Source organism: Callospermophilus lateralis, chromosome 2 (assembly GCF_048772815.1).
Source record: "Callospermophilus lateralis isolate mCalLat2 chromosome 2, mCalLat2.hap1, whole genome shotgun sequence".
Taxonomy (NCBI): Eukaryota; Metazoa; Chordata; class Mammalia; order Rodentia; family Sciuridae; genus Callospermophilus; species Callospermophilus lateralis.
In genome coordinates, this window is record NC_135306.1 from 101,217,466 (window position 1) to 101,240,775 (window position 23,310).

A 23,310-nucleotide genomic window follows, 5' to 3' on the forward strand; every position below is an offset into this window, starting at 1 on the left:
GGCTTATTTTATAGATTATTCTCTTAACTTCATGTTCCTACCATCCTCATCTGTTTGTCCCCTTACATAGTCATTCTGTGAAGTATAGGTGAGGTTTGAAATTTGGAAAGAAGTGATTATATTCATCAACTTTCTGTTACTGTAACAAAATGCCTCAGATAATTAGCTTATAAAGTTAATGGATTTATTTTGGCTCATGGTTTTGGCGTTTCCAGTCCATGATTATTTGGATCCATTGTTTTGAGCCTGTGATAATAAAACTGGATTGATAGTTCAGCTCTTAGTAATCATGCAGGCAGCACACTTAACTCATGACCAAGGAGGAAGGGAAAGGAGCCAGAGTCCCTTTCATGGGCATACCCCCTATGACCTAAGGACCTCCCACTTGATCCTGTCTCCCAGTGGTGCCACCTGGGACCAAGCCTTTTTTATACATGGAAACATTTGGGAAACATTCAAGATCCAAACTATTAAAGTGGGCTTGCTTTTAAAAACACATTCTTGCTTCTATAAAGGCTTAATTTTCAAGACAAGAACAGTGACTTTTCATTCCCCTAAGAATTAGGATACAGCCTGCATGATTACTAAGAGCTGATCTATCAATCCAGTTTTATTACCTTTAACTTGTTTCTATCAGGGAAAAGATCTCCAAGATGGGAATCAATATTTCTTTCTTCCAAATTTAGAGTTGTTTGTTTCTGAAAAATTTTAATAAACGAGTTTGTTTATTTCTGAATATATAATTTCATGTTAACTTAGGAGAAAAGGCAAAGAAATAGGTTCCTGTCACTCTGTAAATATAATCAGCCCTCCATATCTACAGGTTTTACATCTTAGGATTCAACCAACTAATGATTGAAAAGATTTAGGAAAAAAATTCACATGTGTACTGAATTTGCACATACTTTTAAAATTGTTAATGCCTGAATAATGTAATATAATGTCTATTTACATAGTATCTATATTGCTTTAGGTATTATAAGTAATCTAGAGATGATTTGAAGTACATGGAAGAATGTGCCTAGGTTATATGCAAATACATCATTTTATATGAGGGATTTGAGCATCTGTGGCTTTTATGACCTAGGGGTATTCTACCACTGAGCCACATACCCAGCCACCTGCCCTTTTATTGAGACAAAGTCTTGCTAAGTAGCTGAGGTTGGCCTCTAACTTGCCTCATCCTCCCAAATTGCTGGGATTTCAGGTATGTGTCACACACCGCAGCCTGTGCGTCTGTGGATTTTGACATCTTGATTTGGTGTGTGGGTGGTTCCCGGAACCAGTCCCTTGGAGGATACTGAGAGATAACTGTATAAATCACAGTTTTCTACCAATGACTGATTTGGCCAAAGCGAATAAGCATCCATGAGGCCAAAACAGGTCAGTCATTTATAAGAAACCAGGGTTTACATCCAGAGAGGGAGCAAAAAGAGCCCTTCCAAAAAAGAGCCCTTCACTCTTAAAGATGACCAAAATAAAGAAAAGCTTTGTTAGCTGCTAAAAAAGTATAACCTGCATTTTTGTCCAGGCATTTGTGTGTGTGTGTGTTGGGGGTACTGGGGATTGAACTCAGGGGCACATCCCCAGCCCTATTTTTTATTTTATTTAGAGACAGGGTCTCACTGAGTTGCTTAGTGCCTTGCTAAGTTGCTGATGCTGGCTTTGAACTCTAGATCCTCCTATCTCAGCCTCCCAAGCTGCTGTATTATAGGTGTGCGCCACCGTGCCTAGCGAGAACAGATGTTTTAAAAAAGCAAACCAGACCCCTAAATCTCTGTTTTCCTATCTTATTTTGTGATCTCTTTCCCCAATATTCATGATCCTATGATGCCATATACCAAGAAGCCCTCATTGGAGACCAAACTGATATGGTCACTTGACTTTGGACTTTCAGCTCCACCCAAAATAAATTTGTAAAATAAATTAAAAAGTACCCAGTCTTAGGTATTTTGTTATAGCAATAGAAAACAAACTAAGATACCTCCCTTTCTCCACCAGGCATTGCAGGTAAAAAAAGCAGTGTGATAGTAGAAGCAAATGTGACTCCATTTTGTTTTATGACTTCATCCATGCCAAGTAGAAGGATCATGACCAGGGCAAAATGTTCTTTTCCTTTTGCTATAGAAACCTTTAAGAACACGAAACTACATAATGGGGCATTGTTTCTGTAACTAGGGTAAGGAGGCTCTGTTTCTGTAACTGGGGTGACTGGGCTAGAGGTTAGCTGATAGCAACCTTTTGTCTTTTCTTTGGTAACCAGCCCTCATCTTCTCAACCCCATCAGTCATTATCTGTACTGACTTCCAGACCTTCTCTCCCCTGCCTCAGTTTGTTGAGGAATGTGATTGCTTAGCCTTCCCGCCACTTGAGTGCACTCTCCTGCTTCTGTAACCTGGCTTGCTTGCATTGGCTAGACACTGCCCCCAACATCCCTTTTGCGTTTTCAGGCTTATAAGGAGTGTCCTTGCAATTGTTTGGGGCTGATCAGGGGAACAGCTTTATGTTCTGGTCAGCCACCACCAGTGTGCTTCAATAAAGGCTTGATTTGATTATACGTGAGTGATCTGGAAGTTAGTTTATTAAACCCCAGGACAAAGCTTTAACTATAACAGCAGGAAGATCTCATTTTGGTTAAGAATTCTTAGTGTTTCTGATTGCTTCCATCAGGATTTCCTCTATAGGGCTCAAGAGTGAGTAAAGTATCTCAGAATCTTCTGTCTCAGCAAATACAGGAGGAGAAAACAATTTTTTTCTCCACCCTCATAAATTAATAGTTGGGGATATTCTTAAGACAGATTAATAAGAGAAAAACGAGTAATGTGTGTAGTGCACATCATGTGGGAGAAAAGCATCACAAGATGTTCAAGGCAGTGGCTTGGAATGTCTTTTTTTTTTTTTTTTTTTTAGTTATCTGTGGACACAACATCTTTGTTTGTATGTGGTGTTGAGGATCGAACCCGGGCCGCATGCATGCCAGGCGAGTGCGCTACCGCTTGAGCCACATCCCCAGCCCCGGAATGTCTTAAATTTTATTTTTTCCTATTTTTAAAATTTTTATTTTTTTACTTGCTCTTATTATACATGACAGCAGAATGCATTTTGATTCACTGTACACAAATGGAGCACAACTTTTCATTTCTCTGGTTGTACATGATGTGGAGTTGCACCACATGTGCAGTCATACATATACCACCATCTTTCCTACCCTCACAGTAATAACTCTCAGAGTAATGACAACACAAAGGAGCAGGTAGTTTTAGGCTTTAGTGGTGAAAAAACTGAGAAGGTAAGTTTGTGGGAAGAAAGTGGGCTTACAGCTTGATCTGCTAAGGTCTGAGTTGAGTCTCCAATATATGAGGATTTAAATTCTGTCTTTAGGTGGGAAAAGAGGGAGGGGAGGTAGAAAGACCTTCTGTTTTATTAATTTTCTATATCTTTAGACAGGAAATTAGAGAGTCCTTCTGCATTTTAACAACCCTCAGTAATTTAGGGAGAAATATTTTGGTTTCAATATGGTAGGTGGACTTTGAAGCTATAAGCTATTTTAAGAGCAATTACCAATCTCTAGAAATCTAGGGCATGATTCAAGGAATGCAAGACTTGAGCCTATGGAAGGATGTGAGAGAATGTCCTATAGAGCTAAGGTCTCTAAAGGTCTGGCCCCTCAATGAAAGAGTTACCTTAAGAAAAGCTACCCCTCTAATGGAGAAAAGATTGGAAAACCTACCTACCTTAACCTCCACTCCAGGAGAATAGAAAAGATCTAAGAATAGGCTGGTAGTGTAGTTCAGTGGTACAGCACATGCCTAGCATTCTGAAGACCATGAGTTCCATCCCCAGCACCACAAAAAAAAAAAAAAAAAAAAAAAAATTCAAAACTAAGAATTCATAACCACAAACAAGTCTTGATATTCATAATTGCCTACAGGAAACTCAAACTGAAAAAACCTATTTAAACTAATCTTGTCTTTACTGACTGCTTACTGTATTCCATTTGAATTCAGAAGAAGTATAAATTTGTCTGTAACTCTTTTAAGACATAGTTTTAGATCACGCCCAAATGGCTTCACAGATAGTTAATTCTGAACTTGAACTATGCAAAGAATAGAAAAAAGGACCACACTCTAACTATTCTAAAAAGCTGGAATACCTGGGCATAGTGTGATGCATGCTTATAATCCAAACAGTTTGGGAGGCTGAGGTTGGAAGATCACAAGATCGAGGCTAGCCTCAGCAACTTAGTGAGGCCCTAAGCAATATAAACCCTGTCTTAAAATAAAAAATAAATAAGGGCTGGGGATGTAGCTCAGTGGTACCTCTGAGTTCAATTCCCAGTACCAATAAAGAAAAGGAGGGGAAAAAAAGCCGATATGACTTTGGCAACAACCAAAAGAGGGGTAATACAATAAATGATAATTAAAGGTTAATCCTGTATTTGAGCATAAATATAAAAACCCTAAAGGAATTGTTAGCTGAATCCTGTGATTTATGAAAAATGTAATACATCATAGTGAAGTTGAGTCTCCACGAGAAATGTAAAGCTGACTTTACAGCAGAAAATCTAATGTTATTTATTGCATTAAAGCAGGAAGTCATCTCAGTAGGTGTGGAAATGAATTTAAAATTCATTGAAAATAGTAAAATCTTAGCCAGGTGGAAACAGCAAAAAACTCTAATCTGTTAAAAACATATCCCATATAAAAATATATGGCGGGAAGTGGGGGCTAGGGTTGTGGCTCAGTGGTAGAGCACTTGCCTTGCATGTGTGCGGCCCTAGGTTCGATCCTCAGCACCACATAAAAATAAATAAAACGAAGGTATTGTGTCCAACTACAACTAAATTTTTATAAATATATATAAGTATACACACACACACACACACACACACACACACACCTGTCATCCCAGGGAGGCTGAGGGAGGAGGATTGCAAGTTTGAGGCCAATCTGGGCAACTTAGTGAGATCCTGTCTCAAAATTATTTTTAAAGAGGGCTGGGGATATAGTTCAATGGTAGAACATGTGCCTAGCATGCTCCCTGGGGATATAGATCCTGGGTTTGACCCCACCCCACTCCCCCAAAAAAATGTACCAAATAACCACAACAAACTTTTTGGGGTACTGGAATTGAACCCAGGAATGCTCTACCACTGTGATACATCCTTTTTTTTTCCCCTTTGTGTGGGAGGGGGGGTGGAGGTACTGGGATTGAACTCACACCCCCAGCCCTTTTTATTTTTTTCTGAGACTATTTCACTAAATTGGTAGGGCTGGTCTTGAAATTGTAATCCTCCTGCCTCAGCCTCCCAAATCCCTGATAATGCAGGTATGTATTACCATATCTGGCTACAACACAATAGTAAAATGTTTGAAACATTCCTTTTAAGGTAAGGAGACAAGGATTATTACTGTTGTCACTCCTTTCAACATTTCACTAGAGGTTCTAGAAGACAAAGACGGAACTAAATTTTGGTTTGTTTTGCAAATTATATGACTGTATCTATAGAAAACACAATAAAATCTGTAGTCTTATAGAATAAAAAATTCAGCATGTTGTTAGTATTAGATCAATAATAAATTTCAATCCTTTAGGCCAGTAATACATAAGCAAATACATAATTTTAAAATGCCTTTTTACAGTAGCAACAAAATGTGAAGTACTAAGGAATAAATCTAATAAAAGATGAAACTAACCAATATGGAAAGGATATATCTTTATTGAAACACATTTTAATACATAAATGGAGACATACCATTTTTATAGGTATAATGGTTCTGTCATCAAAACATCTGTTCTCCCTAAATAAATCCAAATTCAATGTACGTTCAATAAAAATACTCACAGGCTTTTTCCTAGAACCTGAAAAACTGAAGAAACAGTGGAAGAGTAAAGGAATCAGAAAAGTCAAAGTAATATAAATGCATAAAAACAGTAGGGAGAATTGACTGAAAAAGCTATCAAAGTTTATTAAAACCTTGACAGTATGGCAGGGCTGGGGATATAGCTCAGCTAGTAGAGTGCTTGCCTCATATGCAGAAAGCCCTGGGTTCAATCCCCAGCACCACACAGAAAACCAGTGAATGAAGAGACAAACAAAGGAGAATGGAGAACCTAGTAACAGATCCCCACATATAATAATACATGACTACAATGCAGTGGTGAGATCACAATCAGTGAGAGAAAGAATGGACTAGTCAGTAACTGACAGAAAATGAAGGGAAAAAAATTGTAACTCTGACTTTAAAAAATCAAGAAGAACAAAACACCCCTATCTTAGAAATCCAGGTGGGTTTAAAAACCTAAATGTGACAAATACTTATAGAAGGAAATAACAGAAGTAGGGAAGAATTTCCTAAGACACAAAAGCACAGACAAAAAAGTAATAGGTAAATATTTTATATTAAAATAAAACTTTAAAAAAGATAACATTGCCATATATTTAAAAACATCTAATAATTTAGAGATATGTGCTTAAATATTAAGGAAGAGACTTTGACATCTTCTAATAAAACTGAAGATTTATATTATTTACTTACTTAAGCTAAACCCTAGAAAATTGTAATCACAGAAACATGTGCAAAAAGTTGACAGGCTCATTTGTTTTTAGTAGCAAAAAGTTGGAAACCTAATATCCATTTGAGAAGAATATATAACAATAGTGGTATATTTACATAGTGGAATGAAAGGAAATTAACTGAAGTACACCTGCCAGCACGGATAAATCTCACAGTGAACAAAGAAAGGAACCCACAGCATACAAACACTATAATACCATTTGTATAAAATATAAAACCATGTAGAATTAAACATGGTTTGATCATATAAACATAATAACTTTATGGAGAAAACCTACTAAGTTTAACGTTCAGAATAGTGGTTATTTGTGATGAGAGAACTGGAATTCAGGGGCTAAAAGAAGCACCTTAGCGGTGATAAAGTTGTTTTTTTTTTTCAGTGCTGGGAATTGAACCCAGAGTCTTGCACATGTTAGGCAAGTGTTCTGCCACTGAGCTATACCCACAGCCCAAGGTTTTACTTCTTAAGTTGTGCTGCAGGGGCATGAGTTGCTACATCATAGTATTCCTTAATTCTTTTATATATAATTCATACTTTAAAAATTTAGCTAGGCGTGGTGGCATACACCTGTAATCTCAGCAACTCATGAGGCTGAAGCAGGAGGATCACAAATTCAAGGCCAGCCTGGGCAACTTAGCAAGACCCTATCTCAAAAAGGAAAATAGAAATGGGGCTGGAAATGTAGCTTGGTGGTAAAGTGCCCCTGGGGTTGATGTCCAGTATCATGAAAAAATGACAAACTTTTTGAGAACAGATAAATGAAACCCTGCCTATCCCACAAGGAATATAGTCTGCTGCTGGAAGAAAAATGTTGAGTCCTTCCAGTCCAAGGCAAAAACAGCTACTATGAAAGCATCAGCTCCAATCAAAGCCAGACCTCTGATGGGGATTCCCAGTTACCACAGGATCAGCAGGCTTTTTTTTTTTTTTTTTTTGGTGCTGGGGCTAGAACCCAAGGCCTCAGGCATGCTTGGCAAGCACTCTACCTCTGAGCTACATGCCCAGCCCAAACCAGTAGACTTTGATCCAGGTTGAGGGGTGATCCCTGAGCCCTGGTTTTCCTTCTCCCGCCCCCACCCCCAGTTCTTCCATTTACTGTACATTCAGAATGGCTTCTAGGTTTGTTTCTTTTCTTTCTTTTTCTCTTTTTTTGTTACCAGGGATTAAATTTAGGGGTATTTGATCACCAAGTCACATCTCCAGCCCTAGTTTGCATTTTATTTACAGACAGGGTCTCACTGCATTGCCTAGCTCCTTGCTTTTGCTGAGGCTGGCTTTGAACTCTCAATCCTCCTGTCTTAGCTTCCCAAGCTGCAGGTATTATAGGTGTGTGCCACTGTGCCTGGCAAAGTTTGTTTCTTTTTTGGTGCTGGAGATTGAACCCCGGGCCTCATGCATGCTAGGCATATGATCTACCCTGAGGTACATCTGCAATCCTAGATTTGCATATATAATGGCACTTGTGCAATAAATAAAATACAGCATAGTGCTGTCTGCACCTTTCATCCAGCTTTCTGAAGTGAGTCCATGTCTCTCGGAGAGAGAACAGCAGTAGTGTGTATGAAGGACTTGACACCTGTTGCTTTCTTCTGATGCCTGTTCCAGGGTTTCTCTAGGCAACTGGGAAGAGCATCCATTCTGAGACCTGCAGTCTAGGCTTCCAGATCATTGACAGTCGCAGCTTCTTTAGGAGGGTTGCCTATCTACACCAATGCCCAGTACCAGGGAAGGAGACAGGTATGTGCCAGGCTTCCTGTCCAGTTAGGCAGCAGGCAAAAGACTGCTGACCCTGCTGGTATCAGCATTTCCTACCAACTTCTATTTCTGGCTTCCTGGGGGACTCCCCTGCTTCCTCATGGTCTTCCTGGGGAGTCCCCAGCTTCCTTGTGGCCTTCCCGGGGAAGTCCCCACCTTCCTTGTGGCCTTCCTGGGGGAGTCCCTGACTTCTCCATGGCCTTCCTGGAGAGCCCACAGTAATAGAAGCCTAATGGGGAGTCTGAACCCAGGGTCACTATAAAATGCTGCAGACTCTGGCTCCTGATGTCTCATTATATCTGCTTGAATCTGACGCCTTATATAGGCTATATCTAGCTTTATTCCAACTTCCTTGGTCCCATGATAACATAAGAAGTGTCAACTGAGCGTCTGCAGATCTGAAAGAGACCAAACAGAATCATAGGAATTGTCAACCTCCTCAAACACAGCATCTTTATCCCCCCCACCCCCGACTGGTCCCTGTGTCTTTGTCTTCTTTTTATTATGTTTCTTCCTTACCCACTGTAATATAATTGTCCCTCCTCTGAGTATGTTCATCATATGAAATTCTAATTATTTTGCTCCTTTTTGCCTTACTAAACTGATATCTCTCCTGGCATTACCCAGATCTTGATAGACATCTCTAACTAATCTTAGTGAGAAACTTCATACTATTACTTTACCACCAGCTAATACATATACAGGGTTTGATATGTGCTAGGCCTTGCCTGTAATGAATACTTAACATGTACTAGGTCATACTCTGAACACTTACTGAGTATACATACTATTCTTTCTCTTTTAAGTTCCTGGGAGTTGAACCCAGGGACACTTAAACACGGAGCTCCATCTCCAGTCCTTTTCATTTTGAGATAGAGCCTTGCTAAATTACTTAGGGACTTGCTAAGTTGCTGAGGCTGGCCTCTAACTTGCAGTCCTCTTGCCTCAGCCTCCCAAGTCGCTGGGATTACAGGCATATGCCCCCATGCCCAGCTATACAATTCTTGTTTTAAAGTAATGGAAGTCTGATAAGCAATAAGAAAATCAAGGCACACAGGAGTTACATAACTTGCCTATGGGAGTTACTGCTCACATGATAATAGATAAAGAAGCCAGGATCCAAACCCAGTCTTTTCCAGAGCCTGCACTTTAAACTACCAGGAGCTATAATGGCTGTCTCCTAAAGGCAATGTAGATCAGATTCTGAGGTTGAGTCCCCTCCCCTTCTTTCACCCTTCCATAGCTTACAACGTATGACAGCTTCCTTGACTTGGTGAAAGCCACGATCAGGACCTCTGCCATCAACATAGTACATGAATCGGAGCTCAGGAGGGTAGGCATCTCTGGTCAGTCCAGTCAGCAAGGGGATGGTGCAGCCCTCGGCCCCAGGTGCCTCAGTCAAAGCCTGCAGCATCTGGTACTTGCACCAAGGATCATGAAGGAAGCCTGGAGTGATAAGCAGCACACGGCAGTGACTACTGCTCAGTGCTTGGCACAGCTCGGATACAATGGCGCCACCTGGGGTTGCATCCCGAAGCTGCAGGAAGCAGCGTAGGCTGGCAGTACTGCTCTCCAGGTAGGCGACGAGTTCCTGGGCAGCTGTCAGGTCCTCCTCACTGTGGCATACACAGACATCATAGTCTTTGCTCCAGCGGCCCCTGCTGCTGCTGGTATCCATGTGTGCTAATGATGGGTTGGAAGACATGACTGAATTGGGATTTGAGAGTCGGTGGCTGTCCTGTGAGGCTGACTGTGAATCATCACTGGAGTGGCTTTCTGGGTTAACAGGCATCTTCTTGGGCTTCTTCAATAGGGCTTGCCTGAACCAATCTGTATTGGGGGGAAACATACTGCTCAGGCCTACATCTTTCCAGGCTACCTCCTCACACATGGAGAGTCTCACCACCAAGGGAAGATGGGCAGGATTCCTGCTAGCTCCCTGCATTGGGAAACACCTTACTCTCAGATTTAGCTATGCCAACTTGTTATCCCTTTAGGCCTTGCCTAAGAGTTCTTTCTATCTTGAAAGGATTCAAGAATACTTGAGAACTCTAGAATCCTTATTTGGGAGTGTTTTATCAGCTTGATTAAGAGATGTCCTTAGCCAGGTGAGTAATGCACAATAGGGGGATCCTGTAGCCTCTGATGGAAGTGTGCAATGCTCAGCTAGGCCTGGGTACCAGAAATGTGGTCTTAGCTACAAAGGAGGCTGAGATAGGAGATCATTAGAGCCCAGGAGTTTGAGGCCAGTGTGGATAACACAGTGAGACACTGTCTCAAAAACAAGAAAAAAATAGAGATGGCCTTGCCCTGCTCCAAGTCTTTTGATACCTAGTACCCCACCCCTTAAGTAGAATATTTCACTAGAACTAGCTGGTCAATCATCTGCATATAGAGCTATGTATGCTGGTAAAGATCACCCTGTTCCAAAGCCCACTTCCAGCACTGAGATGAGGTGGCTTTAGGTTAGGGTGGGATGCCTATTGTGGAAAGGAAAGGGCAGGGAGGCTTGTATCTGTTTAGCTCCAAGAAATCCTAGATGTTGCTAAGTAGGCAACACGAATCTAGGAAAGAGAGCTACTGCTCTGGCAAAGCACAGGGCTTACTTATTCAAAATCTACACTTTGGAGCCAGGCACATAGATTTGGTTGTGTCCTACTGCTTATTCTATAACCTTAAGCAAGTTAGTCTAGATCTCCATTTCTTTTATCTATAAAATGTGTTCATTTTAGTTGTTGTTGAAGGTTAACTGAGATAATGCAATATCTCATATATTATAAGTATTCCATAATAATATTAAAACTCAGCTATTGATGAATACAGATAGTTTGTGTTTGGGGGATTAATTCATTTTTTCTTTTTATGGTCCTAGAGTAAAGGTTCTAGAGTAAAGATTAGTATGTCAAGAGTCACAGTATTAAGCATTTAGCCTAATGATTTCCAGGCTAGGAAAATTATTTGAGAAGGGTAGAAAACTTTTGAGCCAAAAGGATTGAAGAACCCACCAAAGAATTCACTGATGCATGCCTCTCTCCTCACTCTCCACAAAGCATGGGCACTGAAATCTAATGAGGAGTTTTGCCCCCTTGTCACCCTTTCTGCGTCTCTCCCTGTGTTTGGACCAGGCAGGCCTCACCCTCGCCAACATGCAGACTAGACTAAGGACTACACTCTTAGGAGCAAGAACAGAAGTAGGAATCTGGGTCCACTCACCAGCCATCTTGCCCAGAGGCTTCTTGGACTGGGATTGAGGAGCAGGGAGGGAGGTCGATGATGCCATAGTGTTGGGCTCAAAACTAACCCCATGAGACTGGGCATCAGTAAAGCAGTAGAAAAGGGGAGACCCAGTCTTGACCTCATGGAACAGCCATCCTAAAAGGGATAGAGAAAGAGAATCATAAAAGTTATACCTATCTTCCTCCCAATCCCAGTTTGTGGGCTTCTGGAAGTTCTGCCACTCTGCTAATGCCTAAACAGGTCCTAATCATGAGACTAGGGAAAAACAACACTGTGATTAGAGCTGGTTTCTGAATAAACCAGGTTTTGTGTATTATACTCAGACTTACAGGGTGTGAGTTCAGCATGACTGGCAGAGTGACTGTTCTCTACTTCACCTGGCTAGGAGTGCGTTTGGAATCTGGGGTAGAATTCATGGCAGGGAGCTCTTTAGAGGCACTTCTTGTGTAAATGCTGAAATGGGAGGACAGCTGGTATCTGGACAGAAAACTATGTATCCAGGTAGACAGATGCTGAGCCGTCGAAAGCAAGAACATGTGTGTTCCTTGGGAGACTTCCTCTCTGTCTGCTTTCCCCTCAAAGCCCCCATTCTTCTACCTATCCAGTTCTCAGATCAGGGAGAAAGTGTCATGAAGTGGTGAAGGCTATACTCTGAAGGCACAGTGCCTAGATTCTCACTTCTAGTTAATGGGGGCCTTCAGCAACTTGCTAAGCTTCAGTATCTCCATCTGTGAAATGGAAATACTGTAATGCTAGAAATTTTCTCAGCATTATTGTGAGAATTACATGAGATAATTTATGTAAATTCCAATGACATCTGCCATACAATAAATGCTCAGAAAATGTTGCGGGTTAGTATGTCTTTAAAATAATCTAATCTGAGTACAGTGGTATAACACCTGTAATCCCAGTGACTTGGGGAGCTACGGTAGGGGGAGACTGAGGCAGGAGGATTGCAAGTTCAAGGTGAGCTATGGCAACTTAGCAAGACCCTGTCTTAAAATTTAAAAAAAAGTAAAATAAAAACTGGGAATGTAGAATGTAGCTTAGTAGTAAAGTGTCCCTGGATTCAATCCCTAGTACAAAAAAAAAAAAAAAAAAAGAAGAAGAAGAAGAAGAAGAGTGGTGGTGGGAAACATTGGGTGGCTCAGAGTCTGCAGGGGGAAATCACAGAATTCTAGAGATACTTCTCCAAATTAAGGGCTGGTGGAAGCTTGGCTCTGGACCCGCAGAGTAACAGGTACAGGCCTGCTTTCTCACTCTTTGCCGGATCTTCAGAGGTAAAAGACAAAAAAAAAAGTTCCCTCTGGGAACTTCCACAGAAATAAAGTGGATTTTTAGACACACTATAATACTGAGGTTTTCAAATTTAATGAATAGCAATCTGTTAGACATTAACGCTCTATTCACTGATGATAAACACTATCATACCAAACTGATGACTAAGACTAGAGATGCTGATGATTGATAAATATTATCACAGTTAAAAAAAAATCATACTGCAGCAAAAAAAGGGGCAGAAGGACGAGTTGGGATAAGTGCAGGAACCAAAGAAGACATTTTAAAGTGAAAGGCAGAGAAGTATTAAAATTCAAAAGGACATCAAAAATAGACTATCTGTGTGCATGAGTTTCTTTTCCTTCTTAATATCCTTAATCTTGGAATAACTTAATATCCTTAATCTTCAGATAACTTAGGTGGCAGGCAGCAGCTATGGCAGGGCCTTATACCATTGTTAGTTGTTTTTTTTTAATTTATAGAGAATAAAGATTTATTCAGTTTCCATTGTTAGGTTTTGAAGTTCTTTTCCTGCCAGAGGATTGCCTTCTCTGTACATCTGTTTTTTTAAAGGTTCTGTACATCTTTTTAAAAAATTTATTCTAATTTGTTATATATGATAGCAGAATGCATTTCAAATTTATATTACACATATTATAGAGCACAATTTTTCATATCTCTGATTGTATACAATGTAGAGTCACACCATTCATGCCTTCATACGTAAACTGATATCCATCTCATTGCACTGCCTTTCCTACCCCCCATACCCTTCGGCCCTATCTAGAGTTCTTCTATTCGCCCCATGCATACACACCCCCATCCACATTATGAATCGGCCTAAAAAAACTGAGGATGTAGTTCAATGGTAAAGCACCCCTGGGTTCAATCCACAGTACCAAAAATCAAAACAATGTATACCCCAAACACCCATTTGGAAAGAATAACAAAGACTTGATAGAAAATGAATAAAGAACTTCTTCAGAAAAGGAGCAGCATGATACCTTTAGTGCCTTCCAGAATGTTCCTTACACTATTATATGTAGCAACTTACAAGAGGGAAGTATTACTGTATAAAATCTAAAGTGAGCTGGGCAACTCAGGAGGCTGAGGCAGGAGAATCTCAAGTTCAAAGCGAGCCTCAGCAACTCAGCAAGGCCCTAAGCAATTTAATGAGACCCTGTCTCAAAATAAAAATAAATAAAACAGGCTGGAGATTTGGCTCAATGGTAGTGGTTAAGTGCCCCTAGGTTCAATCAAAGTAATAATAATAATAATAAAATAAAAAGAGATAGGAATGTAGCTCAGTGGTAGAGTGCCAATGGGTTCAATCCCCAGTAACACAGATAAATTAATCAAATCAAAGAATCTGGGCTATAGATCAGTAGCAGTAGCACACTTCTCTAGCATGCATGAGGCCCTGGGATCAATCCCCAGCACTACAAAAAATTTCTTTTTTTAAAAATTTGTTTTCAACAGGCTATACTATTCTCAAATACTTGCTAAAACATTTGTCTGGGCAGGATTTTTTAGGGTTTGTAGTATTGAGCATAATTCATTTACAACTTTTTTTTTTTTGGAACTGGATCTCACTAAGTTGCTTAGGGCCTTGCTAAATTGCTGAGCCTGGCCTTGAACTTGCAATCCTCCTGTCTCAGCTTCCTGAGCCACTGGGATTACAGGCATGTACTACTATACCCATCTGCTTACAGATTTTTAAACACAATACAGTGTTTCTCAAAGAGTGGTTTGTAGATTGTGGGGTAGCTCCCACATTCATACTTCTAAGTATGGGATGGAACCATGACTTAACATTTTTTGTTTTATTCTTTGAGTAATCTTTTTTTTTTTCTTTTTTGTACTGGATATTGAACCCAGGGGCACTTTATCACTGAGCCACATCCTTATCCCTTTTTATTTTTTATTTTGATACAGGGTCTTGCTACATCACTCAGGGCCTCACTAAATTGCTGAGGCTGGCCTCAAACTTGCAAGCCTCCTGCTTCATTCTCCTGAGTCACTGGTATTACAGGGGTACACCACCCTGCCTAACTTTTTCAGTATTTTTGAGGCAGGGTCTGGCTACATTGTCTATGTTGTCCAGTCTAGCTTTAAATTCATGCTTCTTCTGCCTCAGCCTCTGGAATCACTGGAATTAAAGGCTTGTGCCACCACTCTTAACACCTGTGTTTTTCTTCTAATCAACAGAACACAGCAAAGGTGATGGAATGTCACTCACATGATTATGTTATTATATATGACATGTTTATGTCTACATTACATACATCATATGTAAGATTTATATATATTACATATATGAATATTACGTGTGAATACATACATGTGTACATGTATGCTTGCATGTGTACACATAGCTCCATTTTAGCAGATGGGAAAGAAACACCTTGCTCTCTCTGAAAAAGGTGCCATGTTATGAGAGGACCATGTATGAAGGAACAATGGGCAGCCTCTGGTTGCTGAGAGTGGTCCCCAGCTAACAACTTGCATGGAAATGTACCTCAACCCTACAATTTCAAGAAGATAAATTCAGCCAACAACCCAAAGGGGTTTAGAAATGGATCTTTCCTCACTTTTGAGCCTCTGATAACTCCAAAGCTCCATGGACATCTGGATTATAGCTGGGGGAAACCCTGAGCAAAGGATCCAGTTAAGTCTTGCTTGGTCCCTTGAGCCACAGAAACTTTGAAATAATAAATCAGGGACTGTGTTAGTTTAAAATGTCAGTTTCTGTGCTCCATCTAAAGTCTACTTGAAATTCCTGGGCATGAGATTTGGGATCCTGAATTTTAAACTAGAACTTCAGGATTCTAATGTAACTAAGAATTGGTCCTGTGTGTCCATCAACTAAAACTGCATATCATCAATTCCTTTGGAGCTCTTTAAAATGATTCCTGCCAGTCACAAGTTCCAAGTTGCTAGGATTACAAGTGTATACTTGAAATTCCAGAGGTTCAGGGAGTCTGAAAGAGGGGGATCACAAGTTCAAGGTCAGCTTCAGGAACTTAGTGAGGCCCTAAGCAACTCAGAGAGACTCTATTTCAAAAAATAAAAAATGGTTGGCGATGTAGCTCATTGGTATTTTTTTTTTTTTTTTTTTTGGTAGCGGCGATTGAACTCAGGGGCATTTAACCAATAAGCAACATCCCCAGCCCTTTTTTGTATTTAATTTAGAGACAGGGTTCTCACTAAGTTGCTTAGTGCCTTGCTAAATTGCTGAGTTTGACTTTGAACTTGAAATCCTCCTGCCTCAGTCTCCTGAGCCACTGGGATTACAGGTGTGCACCACTACACCTGACCTCAGTGGTAAATTGCCCCTGGGTTAAATCTCCAGTACCTCAAAACAAAACAGAGGGGGAGGAGGAGGAGGAGGGGGAGGGGAGGGGGAGGAGGAGGGGGAGGGGGAGGGGGAGGGGGAGGGGGAGGGGGAGGGGAGGGGGAGGGAAACAGAGATTTCCCTGGAGATTTGTATTCAGTGCTTCAGAAGTAAGGCCCCAAAATCAATTTTGTTAGAGCTGCACAGGAAATTTTGGTACAAGGAACTACTAGTTTAGATTATGTTACCTATATTTACAAATTAGTGAAATAATTTTAAAAATGCCTAGCAAATCTTGGGATTGGTTTTGTGAAATAAATTCCGAACTACTTATTTTTGCTATAATGTCAAATTTAAGATTGAACTGTGACAGGAAACAGAATTCTGGTTAACTGAAGTATTAAAATAAATCATTTCATACATGTCAAGGCACATATACTTTTACCAAGATATTTTGTAGATTTTGAAGAATTAAGAATGTCAAAAAGTTACTGTCTTGTATAACTAAAAAGAATAAAAAATTAGAAAAAAATGTCAAAAAGTGCACGTGTGTTAAAAATAGCACCCAGTATTTTGAATTTAAGAATAAAAGTATTTTTAATTTAGGCATCAAAATCTAAAAACTTGGGGCTGGGGATATAGCTCAGTTGGTAGAGTGCTTACCTCGCATGCACAAGGCCCTGAGTTCAATCCCCAGTACAAAAAAAAAAAAAAAAAAAAATCTAAAAACTTATCTGTACTTTAGTCACATAAAAACAGCATTTCAAATATGAATAGAAAGCATTATAATTAATTTTGCTATATTATGTGTGGTATTATGGATTAAACCCAGGGGCACTTTACCACTGAGTTAGTTCCCCAGCCTTTTTATTTTATTTAGTTAGGCAGGGTGTCACTAAGTTGCTGAGTGAGGCTGCCCCCAAGCTTGTGATTCTCCTGTCTCAGCTTTCCAAGTTGCTGGGATTACAGGCATGTGCCACCATTATGTGGCTTCCAGATAACTACTTGCAATATTCTTTAAAAATGGCTTTGTGGGTGATGTTTGAACAGTATCTAAGCTCATCAGAAACTGCTGAAATATGAGATGCTAGAATAATCCTTATTATTCTGTTGATTATAAAGTAGTACATTGGTGGACAAGGACAGAGAGACAGGCCAATGGAAGAACAGGGTGTCCTGAAACAGGCCCATATCTGTATTATCTGACACTGTAATGCAGCAGGGAAAGATGGTCTTTTCAATAAATGGTGTTGGTCAATTAAAATAGTCAATTGTGGGGGAAAAAATGAGTCTCAATCCACATCTCATACCATACAAAAAAGTAATTTCAAATGGATACTAGATGTAACTGCTAATGGTTAAACAATAAAGCTTTTAGAGAAAATTATTTTATGACTTTGGAGTAAACAAAAAATTTTTAATCTGATACTAATAACACAACCATGGGGGAAAGGATGAATTGGAAACCAATGAAATGAAGACTTCTGTTCATCAAAATACATTATTAGGAGTAAAAAGACAATCTACTGAGAAAATGCTTAAAAGTACAGATCTGGGCTGGGAATGTGGCTCATGGTAGAGTGCTTGCCTTGCATGTATAAGGCTCTGAGTTCAATTCCTATCACCATTAAAAACCAAACCATCACCCCCCCCCAAAAAAAAACAGATCCAATAAATGTCTTGCATTTGAAATTTCAAGAACTCCTACACACTACTAAGAAAAAGAGAGACAACCTATTAGAAAAATGGGCTAGGTTTGGGGGTGCATCTCACCCTGGGTGTAAAACCAAGCCCTATGCCTACCCCACCCCCAACAAAAAGAAAAATGGGCAGAATTGAACAGAAATTTTACAAAATAGGGTATTCGAATGGCCAACAGACATAAAAGGTGCAGTTAGTTCATTAGTCATCAGAGAAATGCAAATTAAATTCTTAGTCCATCACCACTATGTCCCCAATAGAATGAAAAAGATAGTATGGGATATTGGTAAGGATGTGAAGAAGAAATAGGAATTCACATACTCCTGGGGGGAGTGTTATTTGGGCACTATATACTCAAGCAGAATGCGCCTGCAGCCAGCAATTCCACTCTTAGGTGGAAGTGCTTTCCTTATGTTCACAAAAACACAAGAATATCTGCAGCACTATTCAAAATAACCCCCAATTGGGAAACAACAATGTCCATCAGCTCAAGTGTACAGTAGGTTGGATAAATAAATTGGATAAATAAATAAAACAATCTAGCCATACAGTAGAATGTTATATATGAACAAGGCTGAATGAATTATTGCTAAATGAATTACTGCTAAACACAACCAGGGTGACTCTCAAAAAACATAGTGCACAATGCCATATTCTGGAAACATCACTACATGGATGAAAAGTCTAAAACCTGGCAAAGCTCCTTTATGGTGTCAAAACCAGCTTAGTAGTCACCCTTGGGGGGAAGCAGTGACTGTAAGAAGGCTGTGGGAGGTTAGTAAAGGTTTATTGTACTAGATGCAGGTAGCACAGGAAATTATCACTTGGTGAAAATGGTTTAGCCATGCACTTAGGATCTGTGCACTGTTCCAAATGTGTTATGTATCATTTCTTAAAAAATCTAAAACACACACACAACACAAACTGGATGTGGCTTCCTCTGAGTCACTCCTGACCCTCATATTCCCTGGGTTAGGTGTCTCCACTTGAGTTTTCATACTTCCCCCTCTCTCAGCAGCATTTCTCTGGTGCATTGATTTCTTTTTTTTTTTTTTAACGGGGGGGGGGGGTGGGGAGAGGGAGAGAGGGAGGGGGGAGAGAGAGAGAGAGAGAATGATTTTTTTTTTTTTTTTTGGTAGATGGACACACAATGCCTTTATTTTTTTTATGTGGTGCTGAGAATCAAACCCGGGTCCCGCCCGTGCTAGGCGAGCACTCTACCGCCTGCCTGGTGCATTGATTTCTAATTTTCTGTCTCCATGGAGCCCAAGAGGACTGAATTTGTCCTGTTCATCGTGTCCCTCTGTACTTGGCTCAGTGCCACGGTGGAGGTCGCTAAATGACTGGGCCTCAGAGGTACTTAACCCTACATAAAACCATGTTTTTGCCACAAGTCAACCCAAGAGCAGACAGGCTGTGACCTGAGCAGAGAAGGATGCCGCAGAGAAAACAGTATCTACAGTTTAAGACTGAAACAACCAGAGTCAGGCTATTGAGCCCAGCCAAAGGAGAGGAGCCCGGCACCAGCTTCTTTTGCGACAGAAAAGGTGACAGCTTTCCCGGAGGAACTTCTTAATGCTGCTTACGCGTTCTGGGTGCTGGAGATGGCCAGTCGAAAGGACCGGGAGAAAAGAAGGCGGTCACTCCAGGACAGAGTTGGGACGAGGCCCGGAAGAAAGGAGGACGGATTCTTGCGGCTCAAAGTCGGGTCTGGACCTAAGGGCCGCGGGTTGCCCTAGAAGTTCCGCAGCCACGGCGCCGCCTCTCCCCGCCTGCCCGCGGGGTCATTCACCTGCGTTCTAGCCAGGGTCTCGGAAGTCGCCGGCGCGGGCTCCGCCCAGGGAAGTGCTGCGCTGGCCCGACTCCCGGAAGCGAGAGGCCACTGCCCCTCCTGCCCGCGCCTGTCGCTGGAAAGCAGCACCAGGCAGCCTCTGGGTGAGCCCGGCCTCCTGCAGGTGGGAAGGTGGGCCTCCAATGGACATTAGCCTCGAGGACTTGGACATGAGCCCTTACACTCTAATGCCCAAAGTCACATGAAACCCCTGAGCCCCAGTAGGGGCTGGATGGTGGAAAAGGAAAGAAACTATTTCTCTCATTTAGCCCTCTAACACCTTGCATGGGACGTGTTCACACCCTATTTTATATCACGGAGAAAAATAAGGCTTAGAGAGATTAAGTTTCTCCAGAGTTACACACGGTTAGCTAAGCGGTGGAATGGGGCTAGAGTGCAAGAGGGGTGGGCCCAGCGTGGCAGCTGTGAAGTCGTGCTTCCAAGAAACAGGAGCCCCAGGAACGCTGATGCCAAAATGCTTTGCCCCTACAGGCCTTCCCAAATGGAAGTTACCAACAATTCTACAGGATGCCAACAGAGCTGCTGCAGTATGTGATGTTGGCAGACCCGCGGTCAAAGAGTTAAGCGATTGCTTTGACTCCCTCTTAGAGCCCTTGAGATGTTCATGAGCATAGGGATCCCCAAGGGGATGATGTAACATGTAACATTTCCTAAAGGTGTTTCAACATAGAAGAAATATTAATAATATCTTCTTGAGCAGTGTTCTGTAGCATGCCAGTTTGGGAAACTCTGCCTTAAAACTATATTCTTTAAATGCTGGAGGATGGAGGTGGTTTAATTGGGCCATTCTAAGATTGATTACCCACCTTCTCCAGTCTGATTTCTCAGCCAAAATGGATGAGCAGCCCATCCTGTGAGGGTTTGTGCTATAGGGTTATTTATACCCAACTCTTTGTGACCACTTTCCTTGTCAAAATTATGGTCTCTGATAGTTCATGTTGTAAGGATTAAGTGAGTATTCATAAGGAACACAGGGCACCCAGCATTTGACAACATGTCAGTGTTCACTTTTGCTCTTTAGCAGGTACACCTTTGCTCTTTCCTTCTCCCAGAGTGTTGTAGGGACAAGGTACTGAAGATAGGGAAACAGTTTTATTTGGCTGCAGCCAGGCTCAGAGGGCACAGCTTTTGCTGTAATCAATCAATCCCCTGAACCCCAAGTTCAGGTAGTTTCAGAATTTTATATTCAGCATGTAAGGGAGGGGCTCAGAAGTTCTCAATCTGCAGAAGTTTACATAAAAGCAGCTTTTTCTATCACTGTTCTGGGCAAGTTAACCCTTCTAGGACAACACTTGAGAAGGGGAGAGCTTTTTCTTCCCTTTCTCCCCCTACCCCCTCAGCTGTTATCATGGAGCCCAATTGGTAACTCCTCTTACCTTAGAAATGTAAACATCTCTGTGAAGCTCCAGCTAAGGCCCAAAGGCCTTGTTTACACATTTCTATAAACTACTATACTGGATACATGTTTGTGAAAATCTAGTAAGGGGGGTCCAGCTCCTGGAGTGCTGATTTCTTCCAGGCTAGCGGCCAAGTAAAACAGGGTGACACGAAAATAGGAAGTTTATCTACACTGAATTCTTTTGTAGAAACCCTTTTGCTGACGGTCCTAAAATTAGCCATGGTGAAGATTTCTGGAGAAGGCTAGTTAAGATTTTCTGTGGAGAAATGGGGTGCCACTACAAGAGTGCCCTCCCTCTGCCCAACTCTGCTCTGCAGAATGGCCTTCTGGCCAGGCTCATTTTTGCAGCCTATTCAAGGAAGCCTTTCTTAACTCTGCCCTTCCATATCCCTATGGTGCTTTGCTTAGCTTTTTCATTAGACTGAAGTTTCTCTGAGCCAGGGATGGGTCCAACAGGGAGTGTTCACAGGGACACTCAAATGAAGTAGCATTGACAAGTACAGGACAAGCTCTGGGATGGCTAGGTGTTGGGGCAAAGATAAAGGAGGTTTAGTTCAGGCCCTCACATAGGTCCAGATTCTGTAATCTCTACCTATAGACTAGATTGTCCCTTGAGGTCACAGCAGTTAATCTATCCTCTATCAGATGACCTTCTTAGATATCCTGCAGGCACTCTTCATTCAACATGTCCCATGTTAGCATGACTCTTCAGTTCCTGGTCTCGTTTTTTCTCCTAGGGTTTCAACCATAGGGGCTCTCTCAGTCTGGAATGCTTTTTTTTTTTTTTTTGTTACTGAGGATTGATCCCAGGGGCACTTTACCACTGAGCTGTATCCCATTCCTTTTAATTTTTTATGCTGAGACAGAGGCTTGCTAAATTGCTGAGGCTGACCCTGAACTTGCAGTCCTGCTTTGGCCTCCTCATTCACTAGGATTACAGGTGTGTGTCACCACACCTGGCCCTTAATGCACTTTTTTTTTTTTTTTTTAAAGAGAGAGTGAGAGAGTGAGAGTCAGAGAGAGAGAGATTTTAATATTTATTTTTTAGTTTTCGGCAGACATCTTTGTTTGTACGTGGTGCTGAGGATCGAACCCGGGCCGCACGCATGCCAGGCAAGCGTGCTACCACTTGAGCCACATCCCCAGCCCCTTAATGCACTCTTAATACTTGCGTTGAAGGGCATTACTTCTTGGTGAGAAAGTAATGAAGGCCCTTTCCTTCCAACATTTAGATTGGGATGTCTGTGCTGAAGAGACAGTGTGCACTGGGCATCTGAGGAGCCATCTTATAGGGTTAATGGGATTCTGTCTGCCCTGACCTGTCTGTCCCTGTGCCCTTGCCTTGGCAAGTTCCTTCCTTTCTTTCAGCACTGTTCTGGTGGTTCTTCCTCTTCTCTTGCTTCATTTGTCCTGGTTGCCCCAGACCCTGGCAACCATTTCCCCTCTTTTCCCTTCTATCTGAGGTCCATATCATCTTTTACATTTCATTGTCCCGGAAGCCCCTTTTGAGGGAGTGGTCATTTTACCAGCTGGCTCTACTCCATTCACTTCTCCTTCTCTATAGCTGCCACACCTCAAACTTCACCCATCACTGAACTACTGGGTACTGAATCCCACTGGTGTGTCATTTTATGCTGTTGGCTGCTTCCTCCTTAGCTTCTACAACACAACATTCTACTGGATTTTTTTCCTGCTTCACCAAGCATCTCTTCAGCACCTTCTCTAGTTTGTTCCTTAAATGTTGGTGGGTTCCCTTTAGCTTCCTTGCCTAGACTCCTACTTCTAACCTCCCTTGACACCATCCTGTTCCACGATGCCATCTCTACTTAAAGACCAGATTGTTCTGTGAGGCCACACCAATTAATCTCTTTCCTCTTAGATGACCCCATTTGGATGTCCTACAAATACTCTTCATTCAACATGTCCCATATTATTATGGCTCGTCAGTTCCTGGCCCCCTTTATTCACTCCATGATCCTGCCAGCAGTTACTCTGAATCCTGTCATGGCCTAAATGTGTCCTGTTCCTTCATCCTGCTTCCCATAAAGGGGATATGAGGCCCCAGGGCCTCACACACACTAGACAAGCACTCTACCACTGAGCTACATCCCCAGCCCTTAGTTCAAGTTCACTTAATTGCGCAGGCTTGCCTTGAACTTGTGATCCTCCTGGCTT

The 23,310-nt window shown here is 41.5% G+C and overlaps 1 protein-coding gene across 1 annotated transcript; it reads right to left on the reverse strand.

Moving 5' to 3' along the window:
- Positions 1–5,782: 5,782 nt before the first annotated feature.
- Tirap (TIR domain containing adaptor protein) lies at positions 5,783–19,691 on the reverse strand. Its single transcript, XM_076843574.1, has 4 exons — positions 19,471–19,691; positions 11,548–11,706; positions 9,583–10,164; positions 5,783–8,732 (listed from the first exon to the last, which is right to left on the reverse strand). The coding sequence occupies exons 2-4, from the start codon at positions 11,612–11,614 to the stop codon at positions 8,713–8,715; spliced, it is 669 nt and encodes a 222-aa protein (XP_076699689.1). The 5' UTR covers positions 11,615–11,706; positions 19,471–19,691; the 3' UTR covers positions 5,783–8,712.
- Positions 19,692–23,310: the final 3,619 nt, after the last annotated feature.

Coding starts and splice junctions, on each gene's coding strand:
- Tirap (XM_076843574.1), bottom strand. CDS start 11,614: ATGGCATCATCGACCTCCCTCCCTGCTCCTCAATCCCAGTCCAAGAAG. Junction 10,165..11,547: donor GCCTCTGGGCAAGATGGCTG/GTGAGTGGACCC, acceptor CCCCCAATACAG/ATTGGTTCAGGCAAGCCCTA. Junction 8,733..9,582: donor CAAGGAAGCTGTCATACGTT/GTAAGCTATGGA, acceptor GGTCTCTTTCAG/ATCTGCAGACGCTCAGTTGA.